This window comes from Echiichthys vipera (assembly GCF_963691815.1).
Source record: "Echiichthys vipera genome assembly, chromosome: X".
In the NCBI taxonomy this organism is placed as follows: domain Eukaryota; kingdom Metazoa; phylum Chordata; class Actinopteri; order Perciformes; family Trachinidae; genus Echiichthys; species Echiichthys vipera.
Genome location: NC_139825.1, coordinates 5,613,942 through 5,631,417, shown reverse-complemented (window position 1 = coordinate 5,631,417; position 17,476 = coordinate 5,613,942). Strand labels below are relative to the sequence as shown.

Below are 17,476 nucleotides of genomic sequence, written 5' to 3'. Positions count from 1 at the left end.
CCTAGGTTCTGTGGAATGCTTCCAAAGATCCCCTTTGTGAAAGCCTTAACCTCTCTAACCGGAGACATTGTAAACATTTTTATAAACTTTTATTTTATCTGTAAATTTCGAGTGGAATAAGGGGCTCCTCCATGCCCTCCTATAACCGTGAGGTGTCTGCTGTTCTGAGATGTGTTTCCTGCAGAAACATCACATCCCCCTAAAGTTGCTGCAACTGTGTCAGGACCTTAACTATTTTGATCGCTTTGTTCATTCTCTTGGTATTCCAGGAAATCAGACGCACTCCAGTACATGTCTTTAGCCATAGTAACATCTCGTCTCATCTTCAACTGCTTATCCGGTGTCGGGTCACGGGGGCAGCAGCTTTAGCAGGGGAAACCCAAACTTCCCTTTCCCGGGCCACATTAACCAGCTCTAACTGGGGGATCCTAGGCATCCCCAGGCCAGTTTGTAACAATAATAACAAATTAGAATGACACTACATGACCTTAAAGTAATCTGTAGTAGTGGAGGAAGAGAGTGGGGAAGAAGGGTAAAAAAAACCAACATCAACGCACATAGAGCAGAACAAAAACAACATAAAACAAGACACATTCTGAGCTCTCTAGTTCAACTAACTACTAAACTGATCTTCCGGGGTTTCCTCCCTCAACAAACAGAATAGAATAAAAGTAAAGAATAAAACATAGAAATAGAATTATATATTTATATATTATATACTATATAGTATAATATAATCCCTTACATCATCATCATCAGCTCTAGTATTCTTTTGATCAGATGCCCGTTTCACAGTCTTAACTAAGCCTGGTCTTAGCGATGTGCATTCAAGTGAATACCCACATTTCCCGCTGCCTTGCTAATGTGCAGCTAATCATTTATCATTTGGAGTAAGATAATTATGGAGTATCAGAGAAGAAAATTCCATGGACAAGATGATGAAGAGATGTGAAAATTGATCTTGTTGATGCTAGTTCAACGAGCTGAGCTGACAGACATGTTTGTGAATTAGCTACCGTAGATATAATGGAGACTTTAACAGGAGAGCTTATGTGGGTTGTTGTTCAAAGTTTGTGGCTCCTGTGTTGTGTAACGTTACCAGGCTGTAGATCTAGAAACCGCAGAGTTTTGATTTGATTTGATTTGAACACCTGTTTCTGACTAGGCATAAGATTTACAAGCGACTTACGTTTAAATGGCGTAACGGCAAATGGTGACCAGAGGTGCAATTGACCCCATGTTTTTGGTCTATGGAATTTGTTGGGTAAATTCAAAATTCCAAAGCACATACAGCATCAGAGACAGCACATTTTTTTAATGTTTTTTTTGTCAATCGATCAGTTGCTTTGATAAAGGGTGCACATCAGATCCCTCTCCAGATCTATTTAAGAAGCATCTTAATCTCCAGATAGATTTTAATCTAATTTCAACTTGTAGTGCTGAGCGTCTGTTATTACTAACTTGTGGTACTTTCCGTGAGTAAGGTACTGGCACACCAGTTGAAACGGCAATCCACCTCACGTCTCATACCTCAAATTAAAAATTCTTCTAATATAATGGTCACAGATCCTGTGGAAATGAATGCCTCATTTGAGTTATTTTACTCTAGTCTGTAAAAATCCAAATTTCTCACAGACACCATCAAGGTGATTCAGTTTCTGGCTAATCTTGAAAATCCTACCATTGACTATTGTGAGAAATAACCAAAGATTGACCTACCTTATTTATCTATGATGTAAATCCTTGATTAACATAACAGTCAAGCTGAGAATGAGTGCTGGGGGGATTGTGGATAGGAGTCACATGGGGGTTTGCAAATGGTGACATTTGGGGTGGTCGTAAACACTGATAGCATCCACTGGGGTCATAAACATTTGGTAGTGTGTTTTGGTTACTTTGATGTCCCTGTGTCTGTAAGGAGCTTTGATGTTACTGTATAAATGTTGAAGTGACTTGGAGACAGGCAGAGATCATTTGAGACCTGGTTGTTGGTAGACTCTATCCTGTATGCATGCAGTATTTAGTAAAGACATGATTTGAGAAACACTGAGGACAGAGAATTTCTTTCACATTTGGCGACGAGGATGGGATGGACGATCTGCTGATCAGGCCTGAGTCCTGACTGAAGGTTAAACCGGTAAGGAAAAATTCCGCTCCACCAAGGAGGACAGGATTCCGCCTGATGTCAGGAACGGGTGCTGGACAGCGGACGCTCCATCCATTTTAAGTACAGTGTTTTTTAAATCATATCTCGTGTGTAATTTTGAAGACAAGCTTCCTCTCCCTTCCTGCACGGATCCTACGCAATATATTTTGGTACTTTCAAATGAGACATTTTATCCAAAAGCAATTCCCAAACCACTTTTCCAAATCCACATTTTTCATTCAGAAAAATTCACCAAAAATAAATCTGACCTTCAGAGATACAGTAATCGGCCTCTCTCTCTCTCTCTCTTATTGGGGATATTAATGTCATTAAAATAAAGGTTTTGTCTAAATGTCTTTATTTGTTCGAATCATTTCCTCTATTCTTACGTAAATATTTAAAAATATGTGAAACTTTGACTCCTTAGAATAAAATGATAAGTTTGCTTATATAGGGTGCGTATTACTTCTTGGTGGTCTTACCCTACAGAACTTTCAATTTTACTATTGGGCTACTCATATTAAAAAAGTAGGCCTCTGGATTGACTTTCCTTATTTACCTTGTTGTAAACTGGAAGCCCTTTTTTGCAGTCCAACATCTTTTATATCTGCTCTCATATGCTCCTCTCTTCCAACCAAAATCTCATTGTATGTTAAAAATCCTGTGGTGTTGTATGGATTATTTTTAAATCATTTTTTAGGTACCTTCCAATTAGTCACTTTGTTTCAAAAAGGTTTTTCTAATTTCTCCTCTTAACCTCCTCAACAACTGTAGGAGAGATTGCTAAACTTTAAGTCACAACAAAGAGAGATTATTTCAGAAATGTATAACCATATTCTGGATCGTTTATGATCACACAAACTCCAAATCAAAGACTGCTTGGAAGGGGAACTAGGACTTCAATTTAGTGAGAAGTGGTGGCAGGCATTTGTTGATGGACTAAGTACTGTGCCATCTTGTGCACATCTTATCTGTTATTTCCCAGAAATAGAAGTGTGACTGATGTCTGAACCCACATTGTCACTTGAGCCACATATCTTCCTTTGTCCATGTTGACATTTTTTGTTTTATTTTACCAAAATTTCAATTATGAGGGGAAAACATCTTCAAGCATGCGCCTTAGCTATTTTGGGATCCTAGATGAGCCAAGTCAATTCAGTCAGGTGTAGAAAAAATTGAGTGATTCAGTGAAAACTGTTTTATAATGTCTTCTGTTTTTTATTATGTTTTCAGTTTTGTCCATGGACATATAGAGTGATGAAAGTTACTCAGTGACACGTGAAGCCAAAAAAGTGTAATCTAACAACACCAGGTGATCGGCAGCACTTCTTAAGCAATGTTAAGCCCATGGAGCAGACACACTAGAGACTACACTTTAGCGCTCCAGCTGATTTGAATGGAGATTAAATGATTAATGTTATGAATTATTAAATTCTGAAATGAAATGAGTCCTTCTGCAGATGTGATCTGTGATGCTCAAAAAATGTATCCACTGAATTAAAGACGTCTCTTTTGCCATGTCAGTCAATGGGGAAATTAATTTTCTGGCTCCATGGCATTACTTTGACGGAAGTCGTAATTCCACCATTTGGCCACTATGTCAAAATGGTTTCAAAGCCCGGCACACTTCCTGAGGGCCTGGTTTTGTCAGGTCTGAGAAAAAAATCTAGCTGGGTTATCTCAGCCTAGATTTGGAGATGGCAGAATAACAACAGAAGGCCTGCATTGTAAACTTTTTGAAATGTGTCACCCTGCTTTATGGAAATTCAAAACTAAATCACTGGAGTAGACCTTTGAAAATTGCATTTACTGAATTCAACTGGTTCACGATCAAAGATGTTCACATTTGCTGAATATTTAGTTAAACTACATGTATAGCACTATCATGTTACTCTTTCAAGCTCTTAAGAAGAACTGTTGTTTCTGAAATATCCATATATCATTGCAAAGTGCTAATTCCTATTGAACTTTTAATACTTTCATGTTATGTCATGTCATGTTGTCTAATGTTTCCTTTAGGCTACCATGAGGCTCACTAGAAATATCAACATACACTTTATGCGTCCCAGAGGATGAACCCTCATCCAAACTGTCAGTGCTGCACAACAGCTGACACAATGTAAAACGGGCCAGGACAATGTAAAACGGACCAGGACCTTCTTCTGACCAGAAAGACCACATAATGATTGTTAATGTCAACTATCTCTCTCGGACATGTCCTTAATAGGGTAGGACACGAGTAGTTAATTCCAAGATCGAGGGATCGCATCAATTCAAGTGCAGAATCAAGAGGTGCTGCGTACAAAAAAAAAGTGCCGTTGTTTACCAAGTTGAGGAATTGATCACTCAAGCCTATCCCCAATACTTACACTGTTTAATGAATGCAAATAAAATAACTAAATTAACCCCATTAATAAGTCCACCAACCTCCAGGGTGAATGACAGCACCACATCAGATTTGGACAGGGTGTTCTCGTCCTCCTGGCCCATGTCCATAATGGAGGTGTTGTGACCTCTTTTCAGTTTCTGCAGCTTGAACTCTCCTCCCTTGGACACCGGCATGCTCTCCAGGTTGGCCATCAGCAGGTTGACAGAGGATCGCAGCTCCTCAATGAACATGGCCTCCATCTCTCTGGATGCAAACCTGGGAAACCTTCCACCATGCTGACCAAAACAGGAAGACAGACAATGCATTAATTCATACATTAAATTATGGTGAACTCTAAACTTTAATAAAAACATTTTAATGTTATCAAAGGCACTTTCCATGGTAATGTATGGTGGTAATTGTTCTATTGGACCATAGTGTTGGCTTCAGTGAATATGATCAAACAAATGTTGCCGACTGGTACTTTAATTAGGTGAAATGCTTGATATCCAGTATTCGATAATCAGTATTCTTACTAAGTTAGTTAAAGGTATAATCCCCAAGATTTTCATCTAGTTATTGTCTGTTAAGTTCCTTAATATCAAAGAGTGAGTTAAAACAATGGTAATTGATCATATGACCCACTAATGAAAGCACTTGTATTTGCTGCTTTGCCCAGAAATACATTTGAGTGTCTTTGGCGAAATTCCCGTGCAAAATTTAAATGAAGCGCTGTATTTGTGAGGCCCAGATCATGACTAATGGTTATGCTGCGTTTCATCGTAATCGGAAAGCAGGAAATTGGAATTTTTTAGTCAGGCTTGTAGTAAGGGCAGAAGTGTAATAGGAACATGTGTGTGTATGGATTAAAGAGGGGAACATTGAGGGGATGGACCAGAAGTAGAGATGTAAATGTGTGTTAATAAATTTTACAAAGTGTCAGTAACTTTACAAAAGATCATGCATGTCTTCCATCTGGATATTTATATAATGCCTGGTTACTGCATGATAGGATAAACAGACAGAGAAAGAAGACAGTTCAACTTCAAGCCCAGAGGAAAAACAACTAATCAAAGTGATGAAGTGAAATAATCAAGATGCATAGCGACTGCTAACGTGACAAGATTGAGGCTCTTAAAGAACAGGTTCACCTGCAGTTACATCTTACCACCAAAGAGGCCGCTAGAAACAAGGTATTACAATTCTTTCGGATTATAACTTTGAAGGGATATATCAGCATTTCTAAAAACCTAGACCCTTTTTTCCCATGCATTCATGTCTAATTGGCTAATGGGAACAATCATTTTTGAAACACTGACAGGTTGTTATTAAAAGTGCCTGAAGATGCTGAAGTCTCGTTATGAAATCTCACCAGTATAGCACAGGCTGCAGCTGCGACTAGTTGTGTTACAAATGGATCCTAACACTCCAGATATACTGCAGAAGACATTTTACCAAAGCTCATTTCCCTAAAGAAAAATGCTTGTTCCAAGAGGGGAGACACTTGCTGCAGACAGAGCTGAGGTAGGCTAATGCTATTAGCTAAAGTGAGTATGTTGACCTGCATCAGCAGCAACACACCAAATCAAGCAACAACTTCTCCATTTTTGATAAATCAATCATTTAAACTAGGGAAAGTAATGCCCTTTAAGTCCATCAATCTAATTGTCTATCTATTCATTCTTCCATCTATCAATCCAGCCATCCTTTTCCCTTACCCGAGCTATCTGGTCTGCCATTTGTAGTCGTCCATCCAGCTCTCTTCTGATCTGGGCTGCCTGCTCATCAGGGTTGTCCAGCTGGGGAAACACAGATTTGTTCTTAAATAATATTACTTAGTATAATAACAAAAGTAGCAGCGTTAATAACAAAAACTGAACTTAAAACTGACACCAGATACCAGGGGCAGTTTAAAATTGAATCAGATGAAGGTCAAGTAACTGCATTGAATTGCACCTGAGAAATGTGTTCACACAGGGCATATTGACACCTTCTGTGACTAAAAACTTGACCAAAAGCAAAAACAGATCCAAAAACAATGTCCTTATTGGAATTAATTTAGAACAACAAAAGAAAAGAACTGCTGCTGCAGTGATTGCCCCAGTTGCTAACTTCTGCTTGCTGCAGAAAAAGAGTTATCACAGTATCTACCGTAGTCATACCAGGACCCACATGTCATTCAAGCTGCCGTGGCACCTTTTTGTTTAGATTCAAGCATTGTCTTTCTTTTATTACTCTCAATATTTTTTTACTTGTTTTCTGTATATCCTCTAATAAAAGTTTGTATTTGTTGCTGTGTTTAAGAAGTACCCAGTGGAGTTTTTGGTTGCTAGTTGTGCCCTGTAGCAGTGTCTTTTTGGAGTGAGTCCAAGTTCTGTATTAATCTCGCATGCGCACCCTTGTGCGTGCCACCAAAAAGGTGCAATTTTAAAAGGGACAGGAGCACTGTAGGCTGGAGACGATGAATATAAAGGTGACATTTAATAGATTAAAATATAAGTGTCACCTAACTTATTCTTCTTCCTTCTCACTTATTTAGTTTGTACTTATTTAATTTCAATCTGCTGCTAAACTGAACAGTGCGTATTGTTGTATATTGTATATACCTACGCTTAACCACGATGTCTGTTGCACTCTGTCACACTTAGTTCATTGCTTGATTTATCTGATGTTAGCTTTATTTTGATTTAATTTATGTTTATGCTTATTGTTACTCTGATCCTTTCCCACCTTTGTATTGAAACTGTTGCAAAATAATTTCCCTCGGGATAAATAAAGCTTCTTGAATCTTGAATCTTGAATCTTGAATCTAAATGGAACCCACCACCTGCTTAGGTAAGCACAGGTTAAGGTAAAACGATATAAAACAAGTTACTGCTCACAGAACAAAAACCCATGTGCAAACATGCAAACCAATGAGTTTCTTTTATCAGAATGTTTTTTTACTGCAGAACACTTTGACTTCCTTCCAAAACTTGTCTGTGCCCCGTCTCTCACTGCTGAGAGGACCTAATGATACACACCTGTCTTCACTATCACTCATTGATGATCTGCAACTGCATTAGCATCACAGACTTGCATACTTTTTTAACTCAAGTACATAGCACTGCAGCTGCCCTTGCAGTGTATGTAATGTTGCAGGCAGTGCACATACAATTGGGATACACTCCTTCTTCATATTAGGCTCGTTCTAAATGAGCTGTGCCTCGGCTGTAAAGTGGATGGAAGCATGCGGCAGCAGCACAGGGTGGGGACAAAAAGGCAGAGTTTTCACCCATTTACAGGAAGTAACAAAGACACTCACATCTTGTTAAATCTGATTCTGATTAAAATGTTATCATACCCATAAATCAGTTTGAATGCAGTCTCCAGTTTGTTTTGATTATGACTGAGAATTATGTTAAAATGCTATACAGGTGAACCACTGTTGAGATGATCTGTAATATGAATGTATTTAGTCTCTGATTGCTAAATGTCAGCACCAATCACACAACATGTTTCTGTTAATAGAAACAAACCTTCAAATTGGATAAATGCAATCACAATCTCTCCATTTCAACAAATATGAAAAGTTTCTACAAAAAACTCAGCTGAAAGCCAGGCATTTCCCATCATGCCGCGCTGGGTAGAGAGACGTTGCAGCACTTGACCCTAAAAACTGTGGTTGCCTTGATTTTGTGAGGTTATTGTTGCCCATGTGCGAATTATGTTAGAGCAAGTCGGCATCAAGTCAGACACAGATTTTACTGGCATGCATTGTGTGATGAACACCAGGAATCTCTTCTGTGCAGGTCAGGTTAATCTCCAATGAGCCTAACATTTCACCTTGAACTCTGACCCTCTTCTTGGACAGGCTCTGCGTAGGACTGTGGGTCAGAATAGCCAAAAAAGCATGCTGGCTTGCATACTGCAAAATTTGACCAGTACTAGGACATCCTGGTATTTCTGACACTACATGTGCCATCATACTATGTACTGGGACACACTTAATAGTTTTCTGGCATATAAAATAGTATCAGAGTAAATCAGCCTGGGGCCTCTTCCTTTGCTAACCCAGCAGTGTTAGTTTTAGTTGCGAGAGGTTACAGATTGTAACAACCCTTTTTCAGTTGTAAATTAAAATGTTTTTGTTTTTTCTTGTTATTTCTTCATGGAATAGGATCACACTAGTCCTCACGCAAAAACAGGCAAAAGCATAAAGTGGTGGAGCACTGGCCCTTTCCCTACTTCCAACACTGCTACTTCTGGTTTAAAGTTTCCTGACTTCATCTTGCACGCAGGGATGCAGATCCGATGTCAGGATTAGAGGGGACACAAAAGTGATTTTTTTTTTTGCCCGTATGTAACTTATACCATGCCACCATAAATCACAACTTCATAGAGGCTCAACATATAATTAAAAAAGTACTGCACATGGAATCATTTACTCTGTTTATCCTTTTTATCATTTGTTCTAAACAGCCAACAGCACATCACTGTTTATACTGTTATATTAGTAAATCATCATTTTACTGAACTCTTATATTAGTAAATCATCCTTTTACTTAACTGTTATATTAGTAAATCATCATTTTTACTTTACTGTTATATTAGTAAATCATCAATTTACAGAACTGTTATATTAGTAAATCATCATTTTATTTAATCTGTTATATTAGTAAATCATCATTTTAACATGTCTTCTCAGCCCCAGTTCTTCTCTACAGCTTCGGTTTGTCCGTTTGTCCCAGTGTATGGGACTACTTTATGCCCTTTTTTAAAAGCCTGCTGATCATCAGCGTCTGTGTAAGAAACTCCCCGTCTATTTGTGTTGTAGTGGAGGAGAGCAGAGATGAATGTGGGGTCTGACTTAATGTTTATTAGACAGATGTGTTTATTAAAAATATCCCACCTGAGGTTGTGATGTTGTACTGAATGATATCACAGCTGTGATTTGGTCCTAGATCATCACAGAATACAATATACATACATAATCACAGCCGTGATATGTGATATATTGCCTTTAAACAAAAGTTCTACAAGCGCCATTTGCTAGTTTACAGTAATAAGTGACAGTAATTAATTTTGCACTGCCAACACAACTAGTTCCCCAACTAGATTGGTACAGGACTAGACACAAATATTTTCCTGCAAACTAGCTTGCTATTTAGTGTGAGCTAGGCCATATACATTACTGGCCAGCTACTTTATATCATGCACATTTATCTGTTTGTTTCCATTTATTGTGCAACCTGTCAGTAAAATAAGAGTCTCCACTTGAAAGTCACTTCAGCGGCAGTGTGATTCTGACAAACAACAGCTGATCAGACAGTAATGTTACCTGCTCTACAGACTGTTTTCAGCTCGATCTTCTTAACAGACTGAATGTTCAGTGTATACTTTTTTTTGGCCAAGGCTAAAAGCCGTTCCAAGCCCATGTTGTTTTCCTTACAGTGTTAGTGTTAGCTTAATTTTTGCTCTTGTCTAACCACAGTCATATGAACACATGGGAACGTACCTCCCTGGGTCCTGTGTTCCCAAGGTCCTATGTTCCCCAATGACCAGGGAAAAGCAGACCTTTTTTTTAAAAAAGGGTCCGATGTTTCCCACTTTTCACAGAAAGGGTCCTATGGTCTGTTATTTTTTACACAATCAGTGCCGAATTCCCCGGCAAATAGGCCTATTTAGACCCTAACCCTGACACTCACCCTAACCCTAACTGTAACCGCAACCAGGAAACATAGGACCCTTTTCGGGAAAAGGGTTACTATGTTCCCCAGACCCGGGGAACATAGGGATGACCCCGAACACACCTGGAGATTTGCACTGAAATATCCAGGTTTCTTTCTTCATTCCATACTCTTCTGACAACCATTCATTATTTATGTTAATTTTTACCATGCAGTTTGTTATGATCTAAGATAGATAACAACCCTTAATGTTCAGTACTTGTGTAGCAGAGTAATACATGTGGTGAAAAGTCACAGTGTTATTGTCCTATATATCAGCAGTCAATGCTTCTTGTCCAGTCACTAAATGCAGTATAATGTCACATGAAATACACTCTAAAAACTTTAACTATGCTCTACTCAATTTAATCTGTGTAACATTTTACACTTAAAAATATTGAGTAAATTTGAAAGCTGTGAAATCATTTAGATTTACCTAATAAATTAAGTAAATGTAACTAAAAAAATTAAGTAGATCTGAACAACTACATTGAGTAACATGAAATATAAAATTGAGTTGATATAATTAAAATTTTAAGTCTATGCAATAGTGACCCTACGTTCAAACCCCTCAAAGAGAATGAGTAGATATAATTAAAATGTTAGGTATATGCAACTGAATATGAGATTATTTTTTAACAAAACAAATCTGCTACATTTACTTAATGTTTTTAACATAATGTAATTCATACTGGACTATCAAATATCAGAATAAATATGTTACATTTACTTAATTTTTTAAAATCAGGTCAATATATGAAACAAAATAATAAACATAAAGCAATTCTACACACAAACATTTTGAATTAAACATTTATTCATCTGATCTGACATCTAAAATGCATCAAGAACAGTGACATTTTACATATTTCTAAAATGCACCAAGAACCATATTTTGCATCCGTCTAAAATGCACCAAAAACAGTGACATTTCACATTAAAGTTCCACAAAAGCAAAAAATACCAGTCTAACTTGCAATTTCACTATGAATGGAAACAGAACATCAGCTAAACTTTAGACTTGAAGAAAAGAAAAATTCTCTCACTAAGAGAGCATCTTGCTGAACAATAGCCAACAACTACATAGAGAGGTAATTCTTCAGTCTCTGAACCTTGTTGGAAAGGTGTCCAGATTCCAGCTCCAGCAGTACTTTCTGAAATACCTCAAAAGTGTATTTGAGGTTCTTTGGGTATCGCAGATCTAACGCATAGGTCAGTCCCAGCAAATAGCAGCAGGCTCTGCTAATATCGCCAAGACCGCTGAGGACGGTGTTGCCCTCAATCACAATCCCGACATCGACTGACCCATCTTGGTTACGCAGCAGGTAAATCTTCATGACCTCCTCTGCCAACTCCTCTTGAATACTGGCAGATCCATCAGCAGCATCCTGCAGACATTGTAAAGATAACTGTTTAGGGCTCACTTTCAACCTGCATGTCACACAACAAATATCACCTACTAACATAAAAGCACATAGCAGGACATAAAGTGTACAAACTGAACAATACTACTGTGGTGGTCCCAAATTTGTTTTTGATCTCTTTTTAAAAACAGACAAAATAACTAATTAATGCTTACATATAATTTATTGCTCTCCCCAAACAAAATTGTCACAGAAAATAACATTTGATGTCTTTAAAGCAGGACAGACAGTGAAATCAGTCAGTCATCAGTCATCAATCTATAAATGAACGTGGGTGATTAGTACAGTATCTGATGTCCACAGCTGCTCTATACTATATGAAAAGCAGCTTCTTCTTTGTGTGTGGTAAGGAAAAAACAAACTGTACTGCAGCAACTCTATGGTCACCCATGATTACATTGTTAAAAATAACGAAAAATACAGTATTACACTAACCTCAAAGTCCTTGAACAAGACACTGGCATCCTCTGCCAGATGGTCGATGAGACATCGGATGACAACCTCACGTGTCTGTTGAATAGGGATTCCACTCTGCAGAACAAAAAGTCTTTCAGCAACTAATAAAATGCAATTCTACACATTCAAGCAGAGCTTTGATTTTTTTGGAAAAACTTTGATGTCAAACCTTTCAATAGAATTTACATTAGAAAAAATTAACTAGAGTTGGAGTGTAGTGATGTCAGAATAAAACAAAACGTAAAATGGTGTGCAGAGGATGTGAGAGATTGAGGGACAGAAAACTAAGGAAGAAAAAGCAAGAACTGTTAAGGATGGCTGGAAGATAGGAGGAGGAATGAGGGAGAGTCAGAGGGGATAAAGATAAGTTGTCTGATTAGGATACGAATAGGTAATTATAGATGTTAATTAAAGGAGAGAAATGTGAATGAGACAGGTGGAATTATGATTATTGCAGATAAGGTATAAATTGAATAGGTGGAGGATAAATTTTAATACCTGAAGTAGAACACTCATTTGTGCCCGATGTCGCTCTCCTCCAGCACCTTTCTTCGCTTGAAACAAGGACAGCAGTTTAGGTGTATAGAAGTCCAACATTGCCATGAATTTTGGCTCAAGATTCAGTGTGGTGATCCTCTGAAACTCTGCGCTAACCTGAAAGAGAGAGAGATGAGAAAAGAGAAAAGAACTGGTGACTGTTCCATTATAATTTTTAGTAGGATGTACGGTCACCAGCCACTTTATTAGGTACACCTGTGCAATCTAATGCAGTCCAATACAACAGCTCAGCCATAAATTCTCTTTACTTAGCTGATACATTTTCAGTTTTTGTTGACATTGTCAGAAAGGTGATAATTATAGTTTGTTTATCATCGAGGTCATCGTGGATGGTGGTGTATTGGAGTGCATTATATTGAGTGGTGTCCTTATACTTTTGTCCAATCTATTATCATACGTTGAGAGGGACAAAATATTAGGAACACTTTTCAATGTATTGCACCGCAGCACCACCCACTACAACCTCAATAATAAACAAAGTATAATTATCACCTTTCTGACAATATCAACAAAAACTGAAAATGTATGTGTGGCAGAGCTGATTGATTGCATTAGATGACATAGGTCTAACTAATGACGTGCCGGTGAGTGTGTAACTGTGAAACATGCAGGTTTTCAGTCCACAATATGGGTTGACCACTCTGTTACAACAATTCCAATTACTCACTTGCGAGACATCAAACAAGGCGGGCCATCTGTCCTTGATGTCACTGATGCTCATCTGTAGGCTGACAACATCATGTCTCCTATGTGCAAAGGTTCTGCACATCAAGTCCTTGATGACTGTGCTGTCTCTCTTCTTTGATTCGGCGATAAGTTGGTTTCGGTCCAGCTCTTGTTGTTCCTTACTGTCTCCTGCAGGATAGTGTGGGAGAAACACCACTTCTCCTTTCCGTGCTTTCTTTATATTTTTTGTAGCAGACTTGTCATCCGGGTGTTTGTTCTTAAGTGAGTTGCAGGCAACCTCAGGAATTCCAAGGTTTCGGAGCTTCGACCTGTAATTTCCCATCTTGTATTTTAGACTGTACATCCCTCCAAGCCAGCCGTTACGACTGCCTAGCTCTGTCAGGCACGGATGCTTTCTGACTAAAGCCTCTGCCACCTCACCGATCTGAAGGCCCGTGGGGTAGGGTGTGTAGCTGTACATGTAGTCAGCTAATTTTTCCATGATTTCAGATCGAATCCGAGTATTGTTCAGCACAGTACCATCTTTGACAAACTCTTCATTGGCATTCCTCAGTACTGTCTCTGTTGCCACAGAGAAAAGTGGAATGATGATTTCCTTTGGCCATGATGTCGTCTGAGGGCTTCCTCGTGGGGATAGGAAAATTGTGTCTTGTGAAGACACTGAATCTGCCGTTGCATCAGTAGCAGAGCTTGAACTGTCATTCATTACATCTGTCTGGTTTTCAGTCAAAGCACTTAATGTAAGAACTACGGATGGAATAATCACAACTTTGATCGTCCCCTTGTGTTTAATCAGGTTGGTAGAATGGAGAGTGAAGTAATCACCAAAGTCCTCATCCAAGTAATGCAGGGTAAAATTCTCAATGAGTCCAAATGTCTCTTTTACAGTCTCATGTAACTGTTCTACAGTGCTGGGTATTCCTGAGGACAGTGTAAGCTTTTCACTCCGGTGTTCTATAATAACTTTCAGGGCAACCGTATCCATCTGGACAGAAACAGAAAAAAAACAATCTGAAGGAGGGAAGGTGTTAGACATTTAAGAGTCAGACTTATCACCTAACACTGGCAAACAATGTGACGTTTCAATGTCATCATGAGTTTTCCTCCCACAAAATATGCTGTCAAGGGATACGTGTCCCCAATTTCACTATGCTGTACCAGGGTCATTTTCCTAGAGTGGTCTAACATAAATGCCCTATAATGTTCATCATACCAGCTGTTAAGAATTTTCACAATGAAACTGACACTGCCATCTACAATAACAATCTGTGAAATCATAACAAAATCAGGTATACCACCAGTTGACCCATAAGGCAAAACCATCCCAGCAGCATATTTAGTTCCATGGAGTATGGCCACATTGGTCAAATTCACAGAGGTTTGTGTTGGATAAACTGCCTTGAAAGACTGCTGAATTTCTGTATCAAGTATGTCAATGGAAGAGATGATATTTTTGTGACACACACCGCAGGTTTCAAAGCATTTTCTTGTGAATTGTATGCCATCATCATTTGGTGCTTTGAGGCAAGTGACATCAATACATTTCTGAAGTTGTTTGTGTGTCTAACAACTTGCTTAAAGAAGCTATGTTTTGCCTCAAATCGCATAGTCCAGAGGCTAACCAAAGGACCAAACCCTCTTATCAAATCAGGATAATGCTCCAAAAAATGGTGCTTTGGAATCAATTTTTGATCTGGGAAAACTTCTAACAGCCTGTGACGATGTTCTGATATAAGCGTGTCTAGGTAGCAAATACTTTCCTCAGTATGAATGGGGGCTACTACAAGCTCAGTTATATCTTTCAAAATCATGAGAACGTGCCATGCTGGATCATTCAGTGGTATAGTTGCACCAATAATGAATGATAATAATCTTAACAATGTCCAGTTTTCACTGGCGTTCCCACCAATACTTTTACGAGAGGCAAAATTTGCTGGGATAGGTTGGGGGTGATCAGTTTTATCAGTAAATTTGTACGGAAATTGAGTGATGGACTTGTTAAGTTGTGTCAGGGTGAAGTACTTCTTGTGGATGAACACATTAAGACACAGTGCCAGTTCCAAAGGAATTATGCCTTCAAAAAGGTCATGTAGAAGGTCTGGTGGGTACCCGGTTACAAAATGGAAATGACTTAATTTCTCAGTGATGGGACAACCTTTCTTCACACCACAACAGTGTACCAGAGCAGGATTTCTTTTTACAGACTTTACATGTAAATCATAGTTCTCTTTTGTTCTTGATGGAAAAGCTCCTGAATGTACTTCTTTTTGCTGATAGTCAGAACGGTCGCCAATACAAAACCTACAGATATAATGTCCACAAAAGTCCACTTAAAGAATGCGCACCAAGATTGTCTGCTGAAACGCAAAAAACAGTACCTCTGATATTTTTGCCAACCTGAGGCAAAAAAACTCCTTCCCTCTCCAATGTTGTGAGATCCTTCAAAAGAGGCTCAAGAACAGTTTCATAGCCAAATTTTTTTATATTATTTGCTTTACAAAGGAGAGCTAAATAAATTGATGTTAACTGTGATCTCAGTTCAGGTGGTGCATTGGCTAGTACCCAGTAAACTGCTGTGACTTTATGTTTTTTCCGCGAAGTTCCAAGAGGATTGCAGATTTCAAAATCATCTACATAAAGTATAAGTGAAATACTGAACTCCTCATTAGCATGAAATTCATTTAGCTTGAAATATTTACCATCACGGAAGGATGCCAACTGTGAGTAGTCAGAATTTTTAGTCAATAACCTGTTTACGATGTCTTCATTTTTAAACAATTGCAGTAAGGATGGAAGTACAGGCACATATTGAAAGCTGCAATTCTCCTCTGGATCCAAAATATATTCTACTGGCTCAATTACACTGAAATTTTCCTTATAATACTTTACCCTCTTAAATTTAGAAGAAAAGGGACCATCAGGACCCAAGGCTGCAGTAAAAGGATTGGAGTGATAGAGTTTGTCTACCAATTCACTAACAATAGCTTCATCTACAGCACAATTATTCTTTGTAAAAGTTTCACTCACTAAATTTTGAATATACTGAGTGGATGATGTGCAGACAAACTGAAGCTGTTCCACCAAGTCATCAACACATTTGCCAGAGACATTATAGATGCTTTCCAATTTTAACAAGAGAGAACCGACATTTTTCACTATTTCACCTGAAGTATCCCTTTCACAACCCAACTCTAAGGTGCTATCAACGTGACCATAAGATTCCAACACTGGAAAGTCAATTTCATTCTCAGTAGTAACGGGATGCTTTGCGATCACATCTGTCTTTCCATCTGTCTTTCCATGTATGGGACTTGTGTTTTCTACTTCTGTGTGTTGCATAAGTCCCATATATGTTTGTCTTGAAATCACATCCGTTAAAAGCACATTCTATGCTTTCATGTCTTTTTAAGTGGGAATTAATATGCTGAAAATAGTCTTTTGTACTAGGATAAAATGAGTCACAAATTTTACATCTGAAAGATTGCACACCTTCACACTCTTCAGTTTCCTGTGAATTGTGGGATCTAGACAAGTGTGTTCGCAGGCCACCCCATGTCTTAAAGGAGCAAGGACAGCTTAAATGAAGACAGGGTACTGAATAGCCACGACCAAAGGTACCGTGCGTGACTCGATAATGCTTGAGAAGCTCCCCTTTTGAAGAATCCTCAAATGTGCAGATCTTACATTTCCAGCCCATGAGCCACCACCTTAAAAAGGATGATAAACAGTGTTACAATACGGAGCAAAAAGACTAATTTAATACCATTTCCATTCATGTACATAGTTTTTGGACCAATATGTTTTATCATACAGATCTATAAAAATTATACCCCATTTCATGTACATATTGATGTAAATTATATCTACAACTATAATAGAAAATATACACTAAGAAGAAGATACAATTATTTCTTGAAATTTTTATTAATTTAGCTCAGGTTTCATGCAATATGGGGAAAAAGAAAGGTCGCTTTTTTCAAAATGTAAACACCTAATCCTTCTGTACATTATAAATAGATGCCATTTACCTTATCTGTTGTTATGTCTTCATTCACTTTCTCTCCATTAGCAGTGTTGGTGCTGTAAAGCAGACATTAAAATTTTTAACGTGCTTGACAGAAAATTTCAA

The 17,476-nt window shown here is 38.2% G+C and overlaps 1 protein-coding gene across 4 annotated transcripts in view; it reads right to left on the bottom strand.

Annotated features, from left to right (window-relative positions):
* Window positions 1–17,476, bottom strand: part of LOC310965643 (calcium-dependent secretion activator 1) — a gene marked incomplete at both ends in the record, with an annotated part of 320,144 nt that overhangs the window by 226,348 nt on the left and 76,320 nt on the right. For all 4 annotated transcript variants that reach the window (XM_083939356.1, XM_083939353.1, XM_083939354.1 and 1 more), the window contains 2 exons: window positions 4,574–4,810; window positions 6,233–6,313. In XM_083939356.1, the coding sequence (XP_083795482.1) occupies window positions 4,574–4,810; window positions 6,233–6,313 (318 nt within the window). The remainder of the gene's footprint in view (window positions 1–4,573; window positions 4,811–6,232; window positions 6,314–17,476) is intronic.